Consider the following 20,064-nt stretch of genomic DNA (forward strand, 5'->3'; position numbering starts at 1 on the left):
AAAAATTGATATTTCCATTAATATAATTGTATTAATGCAAAGATTTATGTAAATCAATGCATACGAGGGTAGTTTGAAAGGTTCTCGGAATCACCACGATGTGTCAGCTCTAGCGCAACCAGTTTCCAGCGTTGTAATATGTAATCCTGTATGAGTAATGCATCGGTGCATCGGAGAAGAAATCTGTGGTGCGGATGCTCCTCTGCTGTTGTTCCCGTGAAGTGATTTGTAGAGATGGAAAAAACTGAGATTCGAGCAGTGATTAAATACTTCGTAAAGAAAGGTATGAAAGCCAAGGAAATTCATGCCAATTTTCAGAACACTCTGGGAAACTCTGCTCCTCCATATTTCATTGCTGCCAAGGGAACAAACAAGTTTAAGGGTGGTCTCCACAGATTAAAACGATGACTCACGTAGTGGTCGGCAAAAATGTACCCTTATCCCTGAAATCATTGCAAAAATGCATAAAATGGTCATGGAGGATCACCGATCGAAAATGCGAGAAATTGCTTAAGCTGTAGGGATGTCTTCTGATTGGGCATATCATATTTTAATGGTGGGAATGGATATGAGAAAATTGCCTGCTAAATGGGTGCCACAATTCTTGTCGCAGAACCACAAACGCATCAGATTATAAATTTTTCAACAATGTCAGACTCATTCCGAAAAAACAGTTTTAGAGCAACCAACAAGATTTTCTGCACCAGTTTGTGACCACTGATAACACTTGGGTCCACTACTATATCCCAGAGACAAAACATCAGTCAAAGCAGTGGAAACATGTTGATTAACCACCACCATAGAAAGCAAAGTCAATACGGTCGGTCAAAAAGTTGATTGCTTCAGTTTTTTGGGATGCGAAAGATATTCTGTTGATATATTATCTTGCCACTGGTCAAAAATTTACTAGAAAAACTACGCTAACCTTTCGCACCAAATACAGCAAACGATACACGAAAAAAGGCCAGTATTTGGCAAGGGAGGAAGTCCTCTTTCATTTTACTCGTAATATTGTACACCCACACACAAGTGCCGTTGACATTTGCAAAAATAGGTGTCGTAAGAAACAAATTGTTGACGCACCAACCTCATTTGCCTGTTTTGGCTCCATCAGATATCCACCTCTTCCCCAAAACATTACCCCGTGGGCGGGGATTCTCTTCAAGTAAAGAACTAGCAGCCAAAGTAGACGAGTATTTTGCAGGACTAAGGAATCTGATTTTCAAGATGGGATCAAGACATTGGAGCATCGCTGGGCCAAGTGTATTAGTGTACTGGGAGACTACATTGAAAAAGAAAAATGTTTATCTGAGCAAAGTCGTATATTTCTATTCCATTCGGAGAGGTTTTCAAATTTCCATCGTATTGATACCCTACGTGATACAATAGGAGTATTTTAATTGGACAAGTGAAATGAATAATTTAAGATATATTTCGTAAGTTGGCTAAAATATCTACGTTCCCCAACCAATATAGACTACAATGAAATTATAAAATACATTACACGAACTACAAAAATATTCCTAATATTTTTAATCCATTTATTCAAATGTGTTAATCACGAAATTAAATTGTAAAGTAAAATTATGGTTACAACCAAGGGGTTTATTATGTTTTCTTAAAGGGCATTCAAAATTTAGTTTATCCCTCCCAGTTTGGGTTAGTTATTTGTTTCCAGTTTCGGTAGCAATGAAAAAAATGAATCGAGTTTCCAAGGTCTTTTTTAATAAAGTATGTATTTTCCGTAATATATAATCAGGTACCGTCAAATATCTTGACCTTTAAAAAATTGAAAACAATCTAGATAAAATGTAGAAGTCGAAGAAGCACGTCGATAAGGGATGCAATGATTACTTGCTATAGAAAAAGGGAAGCATGATTCCTGTCAAATAAATACCAAGATAGTGTTTCGCATTATACGCCAAATGATGTGCCATGCTACAATTGCAAATTGCGTACGGTGATATTAAATATGCTATTATGAATTGGTGGTCCTTCGGAAAAAATGAAGCATTTAGTTCCGAGGAACAGACATGCATCCACTCATAAATTAAAACTGCGCGGAGTCATCATAAAGCCAAGAAGATTTTACGAATATGAGTTCTAAAGAAACACTTTTAATTAGATCATTACTCGACTAAATGGTAATAACAATTTTTTCAGGCAATTAAATATTGCAGCTGTTATTCGCATACTTGTAACTACTAGAGGCAAATATATACGAAGTATTTTTGGCCCTTCTTGCTAGTCTAGGTGGACATAAACTTCCTAAACTTTCAGGGAGTAATTTTGATGCGTATATGCATGTCGCGTTGTGATCCATTCTCCTGGGCTTAGTCCCCCCTCAGGGTTCCTGCTCCTGGGTATCTTTAAAGCTCGAGACCTCAAGACGAAGCATAGACCAGTGCCTCATAATGTATATCTAAACAAAATTCAGCACTTGAAAATTCCAAACTGGAGCTTCAGTTGCAGATAATACAGTATCCCATTACTGCTAATTTTTTTTCATCCGGTTTAAGTACTAAATATGATTTTGTATTTATTTACCTGAGTGAAATCGTCTCCTGCACAAATTTCACCAGCTTCATGATAATTAATAGTACAACTATGGATTACTTTCACAATCATTTATAGATGAACGACCTATTTTATTGCAAAGGCGTCATTCTCAGATGATATAGTGCCAACTTAGCTTCTAGTCCGACGAAGCCGGTCGTGCGTCAAAAATAATTGTGACAACATGGCATGGCTATTTTATTTAGTGATTATTTTGTTTAAAGATGCAATTACAGTATTTTAATACGTGTATGGTTCAAAATTTCCCAGATATACTGATAATGCAAGAAAAATGTACATAATTGAACCATTTGCGACACCCAACCATTTGACCAACACGCCAGTTAACGCAACTTCGATAATAATGACTTTAAAACCGGGACTTCAATTGGCCAAATTAAATAACTGCATGTTGAAAACAGGGTACCGAGATGGTGCGCTGGCTAACGCACTGGCTTCCCACCAAGAGGGCTTGGGTTAGAAACCAGGCGGTATCGAATATTTTTGTATAAATATTTTTCAGTGGTATCTCGATCCCTATTTGAGGTGCTTTATGGAGGGCACTTTGAGTGAGTACGCCGACTGTAGGATGGGATTTTAAGCTGCGGACCCCTAAGGAGCCTGTCGTAAAAAGTAGGCTAATGCCGACGCCAGGTTTCTCTCCATCCTTTATCCTTTCTTTTCTATCCATAATGGTGCAAATGACCTTGGCTGTCGGTCGCCTCCCCTAAATACTACTACCATGTTCAAAATAAAATACCTGCACACATGTATCTACCTAGAAATAATCAGGGAAAAGTTTTCTTTTGGTCGTTTCAAGTACCATTGAAACATGAATCTTTTCAGAAAATGATATTTAAAGCTTCTCGTGTCATAAAGTAAAGAAATCACATGAAAGCTGAAATGATATTTCCTGGGGTGATTAACAGAAATATTATAATTCATTGGCTTTAGAAGGGAAATGATTAATAAAAGGGTAAGGAAAGTTCATTTTGTGCATCCTTAGTGGGATAATTAAATACGTACTCCATCAAATGTGTTCGGGCGAAGGAATCCGTTTTGGTAGGCGTCCAACACATCGAAGGGTTTGCGTAGATGCATATTCTATAGAGCGCCTTCTTTTTATTTACCCTGGAGCCCACCATGCTCGTTCCCCCGCCTTCTCCACACCCTTCGCACACTCTTTCTCCATCCCAGTCGCTCCTTAAGCTCGCAGCCCGTCGTCTACTCGCAGTCCAAACCCTTAGTTCTCCTCCCGCCCCTCCAAGGAATACATTAATATTGAGACCCTTAAGCTTCCTTGAAATTCCCACGCCTCACCAAGAGAGAGAATATGAGGGGCTCCAGCACAAAACCCGCACGTTGCTACCCGCTTCCATCCCAATCTTCCCCCCGAACACTATAAAGTCTCCCATTCCCTTGGAATTCACCTGCCCTCATTTCCCACCCCCTCTCAGCAATGGCTTTCAAAATGGTGCCCAAACCAAATTATCCGCACCCAACTCCCGTCGCCCCCGACATCACAAGTTTCAGGCACAGCCGAATTCGTCGCATGGTCTCAAAGAACTCATCGCTTATACGCATGCACCGGGGAAAAATATCTGGCTTTGGAAACATTCATCTCAAGTGACGAATCCAAATCTCATTGGATACTAAGAGCTTCGCCGTGTTCAGTTCCTCCACTAAGTGAATCGGTTGTCAAAAAGTCAAATCCAACACTTAAGCAAGATTTTTGTTTGTATGAACACCCCCACTCCCAATCTTTGATAAGGTTTAGAGGAGAAGGCATCAGGTGATACCCCGAAGAAAATTATTTGAAGAAAATGACGAGGATGAACGCAATCATTAGTCATGATTTAAGGCAGACGCTTGCTGAAATCGATAATGTGAATATTTTCCACAGGAAGAATTTTAGATTAAGATGTGACATGGAAACGCGTAGCATAAGATGGCGTGTGAAATTCACACATTGAGGTAGGGGGGCCAGTGCCTTTCCCTGTGCCGGTTATAGTTTCCCAGGAAGATCTGTGACACTCACAGACCTGCAGGTGGATCTGCAGGTACCATGAGAGGCTTGCCCGGGAATCGAACCCGGGCCCTCAAGTCAGTAGCCCAACGCTCTACCCACTGGACTACCGCGACCCACACGAGCGGTTACTTACATTTTTAAATGTTTAAATTTCTTAATAGGACTGGTTAGATTATTTTTAACTTAACCACCATTTGGGTGTAGAATATGAAGTACAAGTAAATTTTTTACTTGTTAATTTGGGAGTTATTGCACATTGTTGTGTGAGAGTAAGTACTCCCATTTATTCGGCCAAGTGCTTCGGTAAATTATGTCGCCAGTTAGGTGTTCTAAAGTTTGGTGCCAAAATTTGGTTTAATACCGGTTACTTTGCTGAACGCTATTTCAGAAGCAGTTTTTGAGTCGATAATTTGATGAATCGTGGCTCCAGTATCGCTAAAAATTACCCACCTTTGACATTAATAAATGAAAATTAGCTGAGGTGCAGGGCTTTAAGAATTAATTTTTGGGATTGATCCCTGCTTGATTCCATTATGGGTTACATATTTCCATTAAAATTTTTCTAAAAAACATTTTCTTAAGTTACAGTCAATTAAATTGCTAATAAATTTTCACATACACTTTTTAATGACTTTGTCCGATAGATCCCAATTGGAAGTTAACAAGGATTTGCAGTAATGAAAGACTTAAATTAAATCTATCAGTGACTTCGTCCCTCTTAAATGCAGGAAAACGTTTTTAGGACCAAAAGCAATGTGTAGTAAAACTTGCTCGGAAAAATCTAAAATTTTCCGGAATATTTTCGAAAATCCCTGATACAACCAAAAATGAGAACCTTACTCCAGTCGCCGGGAGATTTTGCCCCGTCTTTCTCTCCAGCAGACCAACTTGGCGGGAAAGTTATGGTGGGATACTTTTAAAGGGCTTATGTCCGTCTCTCACAACCATAGCCCTAGCTTGTGCGGAAGTAATTGCATGAAAAGCTTGCCGGGAAAAAAATTTACGAATGAAATAAATTAATGAGAAATTTAAATTGTAGCAACCTTTCAAATTATCATTTAAAAATTGGGTTTTACGACAAGTCAATAGCGGTTAAAACTGATTGAACCATAGTGTAATTATAGCACCTCATACGTAAATTAGTATTTATATTACCACTAGGGCTTCATATAAAAAGGAAGGCGAACATTTTCCATGGAAAACGTGTCTGTAATAGAGAAATAAGTATATTGTAAAGTTAAGGTGAACTTTAAAATGTACTTGAATACTTTTTAAAGTGATCTTAAGAATGCAAGCATGACCCAATTATTAATATATGCATTATGAAAGTTCTAAAATTTCTTTGACGTTTTGCCTTGCATGCATGCAATACCAACTCGAATCCGTTTTGACTTAAAAATTATGCTTAATGTTACATGGAGAACTAACTGAAATTTTTGTCGACATTTTTCAGGGATTATATTTTGTCCCGCTGACTCACAGCCAATTTATCTATGGGTCGCGGTAGTCCAGGGGTAGAGCGTTGGACTACTGACTGGAGGACCCGGGTTCGATTCCCGAGTAAGCCTCTCTGGGCACCTGCAGCTCTACCCAAGCTATGTGATTTATCGGGTACCAGATCTTTCTGGGAAACCATGTCCGGCACAGGGAAAGGAACTGGCCCCCTTACCCTGATGCGTGAAATCCACACGCTGTCGGGCTATGTACTGGGTGAACTCTACCATCACCTACCAAACCGACCTTGGGGTTGATTACTGTGTAATATGTATCTATACATAAACATATAACATATATATACATATATTATATATATGTATATATACATATATATACATATATATATATATATATATATATATATATATATATATATATATATATATATATATTATTTTATTTACTTGAAGAATAAAATTTCTAAATTTCGCTTTGTAATTTATTATGATAAACCTAACATATTGCAGCCTTTTTAAAATAATAAATTAATTGTTCAAAGTCGTCGGAAAATTCAGTTAGTTGCACAATAACTCTTAGGTGGTTTCAATTCAATTAACTCGCTATGTTTTGTCCAGCAAAACACGATACCAGCATCTTTTTAAAAGTATTCTATGCCTGGGGAACCTCCAGGAAAGAAATGGAGGGTGGTATCGTAAATGGAAGTCCCTTCCTCAGGTTTTCCTGGGGGGGGGGGGCGGCTTTCCCATTAAATCAGTCATAGTATTTGCCAAATATTAATTGATCACATGGGATAGTTCTATTTCTGATATGTTCCCTTTATTTTTCATAGTCAGTCTCAACAAATTAGTGCATTAGTAAACTAGCACTGTACTTATCAGACTGACTACTTGAGTTCATTCCGAATTCGATTTTCAGCATTCGCCCGCAACCCTGAAATTAAATTAAGTAAATGCGTAACAAAGCGATGACTATTCCGAACACGTTCTAATTATCTTAAAATTTAACAGAGGGGCGTACTCTTTATTATTACGGTCACGTACTACGTACATCCGTGATCAACATCGCATTTCTCACGAGTACTCGGTAAATGCGTACGTGAAATAATTGTACCCGTGTATAATATTTTTGCAGTACACGTTTGCAAAATAGGTCTGCACGACCATAAAAATTCGTTTGCTGATATATCGACTCGCCAGCAAGTATGCAAAATAAAATTTTTACCATGAAATACGTTTTTTGATACGCTTCTGAAAGAAAAAATTAATTTATTTGATATAAAATATTCCATGGACACGTACGAAAACGATTTCCTGAATGAAAAAAATGTTAATTATAAAGCTAACTGGTCTTCTTTGCCAATGGGAATACAGACCTACATTTTTTCTGAAATTTAATTTTTCCAGGTATACATCGGAACATGGAGAAAACAAAAGACACAGAACTCTGCAGAAAAGAACAAAACTGCAGAATTAAATTCAAGTTTCTGAACGTAGACGAGTAGCGTTGTTTAATTATCAAGAAACATGTACACGATACGTAAGCCATTCAATCCCAAATTTAACTTAACAAATTCCTACACCTGCGGAAAGAATCTTTCCTTTATTTAACCCCAGGTCAATTGGACATGGCTGCAACTCGCTTCAAAAAGACATTTTATGATTTAAAACTGCAATGCAACATTTAATTGGCCACAGTTATTGAGCGTTACCGTAAAAAGTAGCAAATACACACGGTCGCAAGAAACAAGGATCAAATTAAAAATTAAAAAATCTAAATGAATTTATTTCTCGGCGCGTTGTTCATTACGTGAACAACGGCATATATTACAAGAGTCCGAAATTCCGCAGAGAGATACGAATTCAGCGACGTAAAAAAATGTTAGCCTCAATTTTGTTTTGTTCAATTTACTAGTGATTTCATTATTTTTAGCTTAGGAGAAATTATCCGTTAAAAATTAAATCAGATGAAAGAAACTTCATATTCGCATTCGAGGGAACAGTCCCAGTTTCTGAATTTCAAATGGAAGAAAAAAATTAATTAAATTTTTTTCGGTTTAAAATGTTATTATTTACGAATTGACAAATACGGATTTTTTTAAAACGATTCCACTCCTATTCTCGTGGGTTGATATAGGGTTTTACAAAGAGTCAAGACCCATAGAAATATTTCAATTTTCGTGTAGGTGTGGTGGGTATTGGAGTGGAAATTATACGATCAATTTCGTTTGGGTAAGACAATTAAGCTCAAATATAATATACTTTAAAATTGATACAATAAAAAATAAAGGATTATTTAATATATATTCCTTTGGCTTTAAAACTCGCTTCCAGAAGTGAAAAATATCATAAACATCAATATAAAAGATAAAATCATAAGAAGACCGGTGTGAATAGTAAAAATCCCGAATGACCTTGACCCATTGCCATTGGGCCATCAAAACCTCGTAAGCGTTTCACTTGGTACACGATAATTTAAAAGCGTAGGGAATATAACAATACTTGGAGCACTGATTTAATTAATCAACGCCAAATTTAAAGGTTGATTCCTAGACTGTCTGCATACCATCACATTGTTATGCGAGAATGGGCGTCGCTCAGATATAATTGTTTCACGCCATCAAGCCAATAGGCGATTTCCGCAGTCTGAACCATTACTTTTCCTGCAGTAAATGAAGATCCTGCATATTTGCAAATTTTTCCAGATTTTTAGGGTAAAAAAAATCTTGCGATAATCCCCATATTCTACAAAAGATGAAATGATAGTTATTGACTTCTTCCAAGCGTATTTCTTAAGCTAACTGGAATTAGAACTTAACTGACGTGGTCTTACGAGCAGGAATTTAAAAGCCTACGTATGATGTTTAAATTAAAGTTCGAGAAAAAATGTACATAAAATGAATTCGTTTTATTGCCCACAATATAAAATTTAATATTTTCCATATCAGGGAAATTATAACTAATATCATGTACTAGGAATGAACTATTCGGCTCATATAGACACTCAACATTAATTCATAGTACTTTAGGATCGCTATTGAATCATTGTTTTGAGGATTTTCTGGAATTCAATGACACTTTTATCCACGCCTTGTCTGCGTAGAAAAAGTTTCATCATGCTACGGGATAAATCATGAAAAGAAAAGTGGGAGGAAAATGCGGAGAATATACTTTTATAACTCAGTTTGCGTTACCTAATAACTTACTGCTAACCAATAAACGATTTGATTCAAAGCTAAATACCTAATTAAACTTAGGCAAGAAATAACACAGGGTAAAAAAAGTGATTGCTTGACTAACTACAAGCGACTATACTCCAACCATCACAGCCCCTGAAGTCGATTCCTTTTGAATCCGTTAAATTGCATTCGCATATATTCATTTTATTGTTGGCAGCATAACGTGAAAGCTTTTTATTTCACAATTGTTACTGTTTTTATATGCATGATATTACTTTGATGGCTTTGTTCATTTTCATTACATGAAAGGCCAATCTAATACAAGTCATTGAGACCAGGAAATTATAAACCTGAAAATATACAATTGAACGGAACGTAAATGACACACATACTAGCTGGCACAGCCAATTCACTTCGAACATCGAGTTCAGAGAATCAAATTTCAATAAAAGAAAGTTTATATATATTCTGTCTTGGATAAAAATTTCTGTCGAAGGCTCTTTGTTCATTTGTGCTTACTGATACTGTATTTTATGCTTTTTAATGCTTCAATCGAAGTCTAAAAAAGCCTTCTTTAGATTATTTTTCCTGAAGTTTTACGTGTACTTGGCTACAGTTCTTGTGCTAAATTTATAACACGATGTCTGGACTATAACTCATTAATGATCCGTTATTATAGAAGATATTCACTAACTAATCTTCCATATTAAGGCAGTGATGCAGCAAATGTTCCACAATATTTTATTCCTTATTAATTTTGATGTGACTAATCCCTAAAAAGGAAGTAAAATTAAATATAATTCGAAAAATAATTAAGAATCACAAATACAGGTCACGATGGTCAAAGTCCTTGGTTCAGAGGGCAAATAAAATTGATTCCATAGTTTTCTATGTCAATTAATAAAATTAATCCTTTTAATAATAACTTATATGTACGCTGAATTCAATGTTTCTTTAATAAGCGAAATTGATTAAATTTTACAAAACATAATTGAATTGCGGCATATATTTACTTCTTTATGTTGGTGAAATATAGTCTAGTGAATCTACCACAAGCGCATTATATTTCTAGTTAACATAGGCCTAAATTTGGGTGCACCTTTCTTTAATTGATCACATCAACTCGATGTTAAATTAATATTTTTCATGACTATTTATACAGGGCCTCACCCAAAAGTGGTGGGACTGATTTTTTCATAAGAATTTTATTGACGATATACTTACATCGACTTAATAATCTTCAAAGTATGCTCCTTGAGCTGCTACACACTTAGTATAACGTTGCTCCCATTCCCCGTAGGCCCGCTGGAAATTTTCTTTGGGGATGCCGTTGATGACCCTCGTCGAAGCCTCTTGAACGGCCTTTATCGAGTCAAAACGTCGTCCCTTGAGCTGTCTTTTCATCGGGGGGAAGAAGAAGAGGTCCGGTGGTGCCAGATCGGGAGAATAGGGCGGGTGCGGCAACGTGGCAACGCCGTATTTGGCCAGGAGCTGTCTGATGACGAGCGCGCCATGGCCACTGTGCCACTCAAATACTGCGGAACGTCTTAAGGCAGTGTCCCCATAAGCCTGCTTGATCATATCGAGGGTCTCAGTTGCCGTCTTCCCTAGTTTCGCACAAAACTTCACGGAATAACGTTGCTCTAAATTCAGACTCATTTTGTTTTTCGACGCGGACAAAAAACTTGCTTCACTAAAAACGGTGTCCTCACTCAACGACAGCCCTCAGGTGACTGAGGTTGGTGTTGGTCTGTTACTAAGAGGCTTCTCCACCTTACCCTGCCAGGCAGACCCCCTCCACCGCTCCGTTCGCGCCAGAGAAAATCAGTCCTACCACTTTGGGGTGCGACCCTGTATCATAGTAACTTGCTTAATTACTTGCAAGAAATAACCGAGCATTACTTTATAGTGATTGATGAGATTCCATTGAAATTCAACCGCAGATGTAATAGTCAAGAGAGTAAATTCTCTGAATAATAAATTTTTAGTTTTGCAAATACGATTTCTTCATCGAGAAAAGATTTTAGTCATGTAATACAACAACAATTTTGAGGTTTATCCGCCAAAAATGGTATCATTAGAAGTAGATGTGGTGTTGTCAGGGTGCACCGACTGCCAAGGTCATTGGGTGACTCACAAATCAATATATTGACATGAAGTTGTAAGAAAGTAAGTGAATTATCAATATTAACATTAAATTAAAGCAATGAAGTGATTTTTGTAATGCACATTCACATGTTACAAGACACGTAAAGGAAGTGATTCTTTTAAAAAAGAAATTACTCAGTTAAAGAGATCTGGATTATCGCCTATCATAGAGACTTGGTCTCTTTCGAAGTATCCACATCGAAATTTAATTATTTAGTCAGTAGATGCCAAGAGTCCCAGGGGAGTCGCGTTCTTTGGAGTGGCTGTCTTTTATTCAATTCAGTGAAGAGGTGAGAGTAAGTCAAACCGTAGTTCCCTATTTCAATGCGAGTGGTGGTGGCCAAAAATTAAAGGAAAATTTGTTTAATTAACCGACTTAGCCGACGCATCCTGCCATTACTACACATTTCCACTACGATTTCTCTTGTATCAAAGTTTAGTTAGTCAAGTGAGCATTGTAGTATCGTACAATTTGATTTGGAATGATTCTTTTATTATTAATTGTAATTTCTCGGCTAACTCTTTTTGGCAAAGAGATTAAAACCATTATATTTTTTTTTTTACTTTTTTCGTAACATTATCAATCTTATTACAACTTTTGTCCTCTCGTGATTATAAAAGGGAAGCATCCATTGTATAAAAAATAAGGGTCACGATATCCACTCAATGATCATAGAGCCGCAATATCAGGATACGATTACAATAGGAATAACTAATTTTCATGCTGATTTACATGAATTTTGCAGTGTTATTTTTTTTGCGTTCGCACGCGTTGCTATAAAACTGCGTTAAAGAGCTGGCACACGCGCGCGCACAAAGGTTGATTGATGTCACGATTTTATATTAAATCAATTTATGATCACATTCATAGCTCACTATGTGTACGCGAGGAGGAAAATTGAATTTTCGAGTAGTTTTCATTATTTCCTTTGTAAAATATCGTTTTATGTGCAGAAATGTTCTGGCACACTTCTAAACAAGAATTCACATGTGATTTCCTGAGTCAGCGGCACATTTTCAACATAGCAAGAACCTCTAAAACTGTAAAATCTCATTTTTTTAAAAAATAGCTTTTCAAGTTACAACTAATAAAATTCTAATTATTTTGACCTGAATTTAGCCTTAAAATAATTTTATTCAATTAAAAATATTACAAAACAAAGTGTATACTCCAGACAAAGACACGCAAGTGCGGGTTTCGACTAAATTATTGAAATGCAAAATACATTCAGGAGAAAAAGTTTTACTTCCCAAACGGTTGCACATTTTGGGCGTAGAAATATGATGAACCCGGAAATTGAAAACGTTGACTGATTATGATGGTAAAAAGAAACTTAACATTTCCACGTGTGTTTCTAAGTTTCTTTTTTCCCTCTTAATGAAGGAATTCCATAATAAATGAAAATTCAAGGAATTCCATGATAAAGGTAAACCTGAAACTGTTATGCTGACTAATTAATTAAAAAGTCTTAAAGCTAATCAATCATAATCATCTGATTTGCTATTCCGGTTAGGACACGGTCATCATTAAATGGAGGCCAACATTAAAAAGGATCAATCACCTAAGTGGATCATAATAAGATAGGCATTGCAAATAAGCAAAAAGAAATTTGGCAAGTTGGCAATTTAAGCTTAAAATATGATTTAAAAAATTTGGTCTACTAACTACTTTATGTGAACTGAGATAACATAAAATTTTTTGATTCAGTTTTCAGTCCAAAATTCAAATTCATTGTTTGCATTGTTCTTATACGCATGATCGTCTTGCCCTCCGGGGCCGAGCTGTGGTGGCTCTCTTATGGCCGCCTCCCTCCTCCTATCAGTCCACGCTAAGGCAAACAATAAGCTCATCTTTCGGAAGCCAGTGTCCCACATCCCAAGGCACGCCCTCCCGTGACACACCCAGCTGTCTTCAGGAAAAGGAAGGAGTCGAATAGCGTGTAGAGCCACACGAGGAAAAACGTAACAATGGACTGGCACCAGCCGGTTCTTTGGAAAGGGGAGGGTAGGAAACAAATGAATGCGGAACGGCGGTTTATTCACCCGTCGAGCTTTCGTAAATTCGTTTCTCTTTCCTCACGACGAAAATGTGTATCCTCCGCCATGACAAGCGTCCATTTATCTTGGCTTTGAATCCGATGCACGCGATGGCATTAAGTCCTTTCCACCGCTCCCTTCCTTCAAAACTCAAACTTGTTATTATTTGTTGGGAGGAGAATTCCTAGCCTTGAGATGCCTCTCACATTTGAAGCGTACCTTGAGCACGATTTTTATTCAATACCGTTTTTCGCTTCAATATACAAGCAATTTTAATTATTTTATTTTGTGTTTTAATTTCCTTTTGGTTTGGTGCTTGATTCTATATCGACGCGATACAATTGGTATAATTTTTCAATAGTATTATGATTAAAAAAGGTTTATAGGGTTAAAAAGAAAAGTCCTTGATGATGTATGTTGGTTCCCAAATTAAGTTTGTTGAAAGTTTATTTGCTCTTTCTCCGTATTTATGATTCTAATGGATTCCAGCCCGCATAAATGCAAAGATAAGGTATTATTATCATTATTAATATATTATTACGAATTACTAGTATTATTAATAAAATGGTTACAAGTTAACCATGTGGTAGGGTGCTAACAAGAGGTGGCGATAAAGAAATGTTTCAATATTACTCGCACTGGAAATAAAAAAAATATTCCCAGACGTAAAGTACATGTTCTCGCAAATAGAGATATCATTTTTTTCAATACATGGATTATGAAAGTGGTTTTCCAAATTATACGCGTAACAGGGCAGATATGTGCCATTGTATACTCTGTTCGAGTCATGAGTCACAAAATATTATGAGAAAGATAAGTATGGGACCACGAATCGAAATTTATGATAAATTTCAACACTCCTGCGTAAATTTTGGGCGAAACTGCTAACTCTGGCTGATTACTCCTGCATAATTATCCCCTTTAGAAAAATCCAAAATGGCGATGATGAGCAGCGCGGATAAATTTGTTCTCCTCCGAAGGAACAGTTAAAATGAGCATAATACTGGCAAATCAAAATCCACGAAATGACTTGAATCACTTTTCAATAGAACTTATACTTTTTGAGGCCATTACTATTGAGTGAATGAAACTTTACAGCCGTGTGATTGCTAAGCAACAGAATGCATAACCAGGAATCGTAGTTTCTTTACATGATCTCTTCGAGGAATCTTAATCACAGTTAATAACCCGAAAGATAGGTAATGACAGTATTCACCCCTAATTAATCCATAGGGGGTGCAAATTATATACTGTAGTGATAGGGGAACCAATATAATTCCTTCTGTCACAATTGAGTTCCCAAGGAATTTTAAGTTACCAGAAAATCACATTGTTAGATACGTTATAGACGGGGATATCCAAACCAAACCCCTGGGACTCAAACTCGGGGTCCTAAGGTTGATGACGTAACGTTTCTATCCAACAGGATTTTACACTGCTATTTAATAAGGAAAGTAGATTGATTTCACTCGAGGTTCGACGGAAATATAATGAATTCTCCGTAAAATGGGTAGCGTGTGACGATTCAGATCTTATTATCAAACAGCGACATCCGAGAAGGAAACGGGAGGAAAATGCGTTGCCACCTTCGGCAATCAATGGACACATTTGAAATAAAATTAATTTACAATTTTTTATTGCTTGAAATTCTAGAATTAAAATTATGGCACCAAACATAATAAAAATAAAGGCACTAACTTTGCTTGAATTTTATTGGTTGCCGGTGGTCTAGTGAATAAAACGGCGGGAAAGAGACTACAGGTCTCTTTGTTCAAATCCGAGCGATTTTGGGGAGCCCCAGGTGAAGCCGAGCCGTGTGATTTCCGGGGTTTTAGATATTTCCGGTGAATTTTCGGGGAATCGTTGGCTTCCCTGCCCTTGACCGTATGAATTTCACACGCTTAGAGGCACAGAATCACGTCGGCTCTTATGGTGGACTCCACTTTTTTCCCTTCGGATTAAAGACTGGCTGTCTTAGTTACGATACTTGCAATATTGTCTTGAATTTTAAAAGGAAAATTTCGATAAAAAACGCCGTTAATTGCAGTTATGCCTTAAGTAAAATGACATACGTTTAATTATATAAATAAAATGACAATTAATTTTCAGGATTAAGATTTTAATTCAGATATTTTTAATATCATAAGAAGCGCAGTTTTGACATTTATTCTCGAAGGTTGAAGTTTTTAATGAAACATTTTAGTGCTTCCAAGCTCGGCTACCATACAAATACGATTACGTATCTTATAAAGCAAAATAATTCCATGAAACTCTTCAAAATATTGCTTAACGGAAAGAAGTATCATCTGTATTGAAGTATCTAAAAAACAGACGGTTGTGAATTAAGTTAATTTACTCTTTCAAAATTACTATCCATCAACTTGAACCGACGCTGAATCATATTCCAATATCAAATTAATAGTTATTGAAGTGAATGCTAAATTAAATAATACTAGTCTAGCATTAATTAGATGGATGTCTCATAAATGAAGGGATTTATCAATGACATTGAAACTATTTTATTAGTCTCATCGCATCACGGTAGGAGTGATCATGTCGATAACATTTGAGGGATACAAAACAATTAGGTTAAGGATGTCATTTTCACACAAAAGATAAGGGATCAGAATAAAATGTTTGTCCGACCGCGATAGAACGGATAGGTGTTTTGAGACAAATATATATTACTATATAGTCTGGTGAGTTATCACCATCTGCCACGCACCCTTATTGTGTCTAAAGGCAGGGTACTAAATAAAATAAACTGTTATTATACAGTTGATCCACATATAGTATACCACTGGTCAAAACGGGATCATTTACGTAATAGCCGCGATTTTTTACGTGCTTGGTATTCATGACATATTACTGGTATCAAAAGCATTGGGATGAAGTTAGCGAATTACACACTAACGCCGTGGATCCTGTCAGGCAGGATTGCTTGCCTAAGTATCATAAGCTGAATAATTAAGGACAGTCGGTCGGGTTAGTTGGACAGTTGTGGCAAACGTCGATTAAAAATTACGCAAAACAATTACATAGCATTCAAATGATAATTAGTCGAGATGAGCTTACCTGTAGAGTGGGATTCCCGCATCGTCTCGGAACCAGAAAACCATGTACACTTTATCGTGACCAGGGGGTGTGACGTCACATGGCAGTTGAACACTTCGTCCCAGTACCGCCTCTACGTCTACTGGAGGAACTGTGGAATAAAAATATGATAAAAGTTGAATTTCAATGAAAAATAAAAGCCATCATACTATCAATTACATTAAGGTTCATGAATTATATATATATATATATATATATAATCAACTAAACTTTAAAAAAATTGGTGCATTCGTTTACAAAGAGAGTAACTAAATGCTCAAAGAGAAGACGAATTTTTGCGGAAGCATTAAACGCAAGAATTTCCTCCAAATTAATTCTTGTATTCCGTACGCAAGCTGGTATCTTGAACGCACCGACAGTATTCTTGTAAGGGATCCGAGTCTTACTGGTTTGAAGTTATAGTTGCTGATATTCGCAGAATCAATTATTCCGGAAGTGGTCTGGTCCCCAAAAAAGCTCAACGGCGTGAAACGGATTGCGTGAAGTAGATACATGCATCTTTGTAAGAATTCTACAACGGATGACACTCAATGGGACACGAAATCGACGGCCCCTGGCGAACTATTCGTCCTACATTACTACCTTGGAGATGCTGCGAGAGAGATACTGAAAGGGAGGAGGGCGAAAGGTTTGACTCAATCATTCACATTCAAGTCGAGATCCACCTTCGCTCAGAGGATGGACCTCTCCCTCCGCTCTCACTCCTCGGTGACCCTAGAGGAAAGGCCCTCCGTTTGAGACAAGGGTCAATTTTCCAAGCCGTACAAAGAAACAAGTGATCCAACTAATTGGGTGAAAGTGAATGGTAGAGCAGAGAACAAAAAGCGTTCGAGATAGAAATTCGCCGACGGGGGGTAAAGGGACAAACGGAACTTATTGGGGCGAAAAAGGCGCGTGCCCAGGGCAGGTATATTGTAACGCTGGCTATTGAACTCAAGCGCCTGATTTTGTTCTTCGAAAGTAATTGCGACAAGGAACTAACTAATGGCACGAAGAAGAAAAACAATATATATCGTTGTAAATCAAGTTAGGTGAAGAAGAAAAAAAAATAATTTCGTTGCAAGAATTTTTCCCTTAATTTTCCCCTGTCTCAATGGCTTAGAAAAAATAGAAGAAAGAAATTAAAACAGAAATAAAACGATTTCTAAAATCGTGAAAGGCATAAAGAAGAATCATTTTAATTAAGGCGCACGGAACGAGGAGAAAGGTCGAATTTCTCAAGACAATTTCGACTCAGTTCGTAAGAGCTGCTCTACTGAAAAAAGAAAACTTTTAAATGAAAAAGTGTTAACATGTAATTTGGTAACATTTGTAATGACCTAAAGTCGTCTCCAAATTGAAATCACAATCTATTTTTGAACTTAGTCATGTATCGATAAATATAATCCTTCCAGAAAATAATCGTGAAATTAAGATTTAGATCAAGTCAAGATAAAACACTTTGCTGTACGTGAATTTCAGGTAAATGAAAAACTTTTGCTGTACGTGAATTTCAGGTAAATGAAAAACTTTTAACGTGATAAAAAGCCTGCATCCGAATGTGTGGCCACAGATATATGAAGGGTGGACTTGTAGCATAGCTAAGGTCCAGTGAAACTTATTATAAAAATGAATTTATTAATTATGACAATAAATTTGAATTTGGAGATTTCTATCCTATTTTAGTACATGCGGACCAATTTTTAGATTTTTTGAGATACATATATTTTTATGTAAGATTCAATCGTCCAGAACTACACTAGTTTCAAAACGCATAATTGAATGTGCAATTACATTTCCGTTGGTTAAGCTTTCATTTCTTGACATGTAAAAAAGCCGTTAAATATACATTTTTTATAGAAATTTCAAAGAAAACACTTATCATCAAGTGTATTTATTGATGCATTTTTTTCATGAGTTTATTCATAGTAACCCAAATATCTTCGATTTTAATGATATAAAGTTTGATGATGATAATATTGACACTTAGTATATTTTCCAAATAAGAAAATAATACACTTTCCATAGCAAAAAACGACAATATTATTTCAAGGACACACACTATTATCATCATGAGCAATGAAATTGGTTAACGCACGCGTAATGTCACGCCCATTATAACCTTTTGCGCATGCCGTAAAATATTTCATACGTTTTCGAAGTCAATAAGTTTTCGAGAGAGAGACGCGAGCCATTGCTATATTTGCAGCGATCCTTGTGTTGAAAGTGAGCAAGGGAGTGGGATGGAAGATTCCACTCAGAGAGACAAAAATAAGAATCGAAATTCAGAGGGAGCGAACGCGAAAGGAAAATCACCCAATAGAAATTGAGAATGGGGAATGGAGTAGCTGGATATGGAGGAGGAGGTAATGAGAGGGAAGAAATGGAGAGACGTGGTCGTAATGGAGACTGTATCAAAGATATTTTCGCAAAGGAAAAGGCTTAGAAAGTTTCATTAAGTGACGCTCGAGCGAGCGCATCTCGACTTTGAAAGTGTTGACACAATATTAGCGCCAACTCAAATAAAACCTCTTTTGTTCGTTCCCTTGACTACTGCGACGGGAGCAAGGGCTGAAGGGGCAGGGGCAGGAGGGGCTGGGGCGGAAGGGGCAGAAGGGGTGGGCGAGGGAGTAAGCCGCGGGGAACGGAGGGGGTCGCGGGAGGAGGGGCTGGGAAGGGGGGAGGGGAAGGTCAGAGCGTCGGGCGGAGTACGGCGGGAGAGGGGATGGGAGAAAATGGGATGGGGTGGGAGACGAAAGCCGCCGAGGAAAAGATTTTTCAAGAGCCATTCTCGTGAGGTTGAAGGGCGCGCGGAAGAAGACGAGTGGCAAGTCCTAGAGGAGATTATGAGGCGACAGAGGGAGGGCTCGGTAATGGACCCGACCCACCGGCGAACGACTTGAATTCACGAACGGAGCCCGTAATGGACACGAGAGTAAAGTAAAGGCTAGTTAGGTACGCCGCGCGTAAACATGAGGATTCGAGTTTAATATTTCCACATCAAAGTTGTCAGAAAGACGAAAGAATCCTCCATCACGGCACTAAGAAGCATTGGGCAGTACTCAAAGCACGAGATAACGTGTCGCGCCTTTGTCACGCCTCCGACGTATTATTACCTCGGTTGTATACTTTGATTAAAAGGAAGAACTTGTAGTTAAGGTATGACGTATTCAAGATGACGGAAAATAAAATAAAAAGGAGAGGCAATATCTTTGTTCAAAGGGAAATGTACTTGAAATGAACTGGAAATGACAACAATGTTTTTCAAAAAAAAACAGTAAAAAGGCAACAGAATAAAATAAATATAAACAAACCACACAAGCTAACCCAAAGACTGTTTATATATTTTTACATATTCTAAAGAATGACCATCGTTAGACATAAATTGTATATCCATTGGAAGTTTTCAATTTCAGTCAAAGGTCAAAACAAATATTTATAATACTCCCCTAATTTTTTGGCCAAAATATTAATTTAACCGCACGGTTCCACTATCAATTATTAATTTTTTCATTCGCTGCATTTTTCAATGGCCACGGAATACGGATCTAGAGATTTCAATATTTAA

General features: G+C 37.2%; 1 protein-coding gene across 1 annotated transcript in view; it reads right to left on the reverse strand.

The window, feature by feature from the left end:
- Positions 1 to 17,160, reverse strand: part of LOC139699010 (neural cell adhesion molecule 1-like) — a 353,608-nt gene extending 336,448 nt beyond the window's left edge. Inside the window, exons 1-2 of the mRNA XM_071598006.1 lie at positions 17,100 to 17,160; positions 16,479 to 16,608 (exon numbers count right to left, since the gene is read on the reverse strand). Coding sequence (XP_071454107.1) covers positions 16,479 to 16,608; positions 17,100 to 17,160 — 191 coding nt within the window. The remainder of the gene's footprint in view (positions 1 to 16,478; positions 16,609 to 17,099) is intronic.
- Positions 17,161 to 20,064: the final 2,904 nt, after the last annotated feature.

Source organism: Hetaerina americana, unplaced genomic scaffold (genome assembly GCF_022747635.1).
Source record: "Hetaerina americana unplaced genomic scaffold, ioHetAmer1.1.p SCAF_9, whole genome shotgun sequence".
Classification (NCBI taxonomy): domain Eukaryota; kingdom Metazoa; phylum Arthropoda; class Insecta; order Odonata; family Calopterygidae; genus Hetaerina; species Hetaerina americana.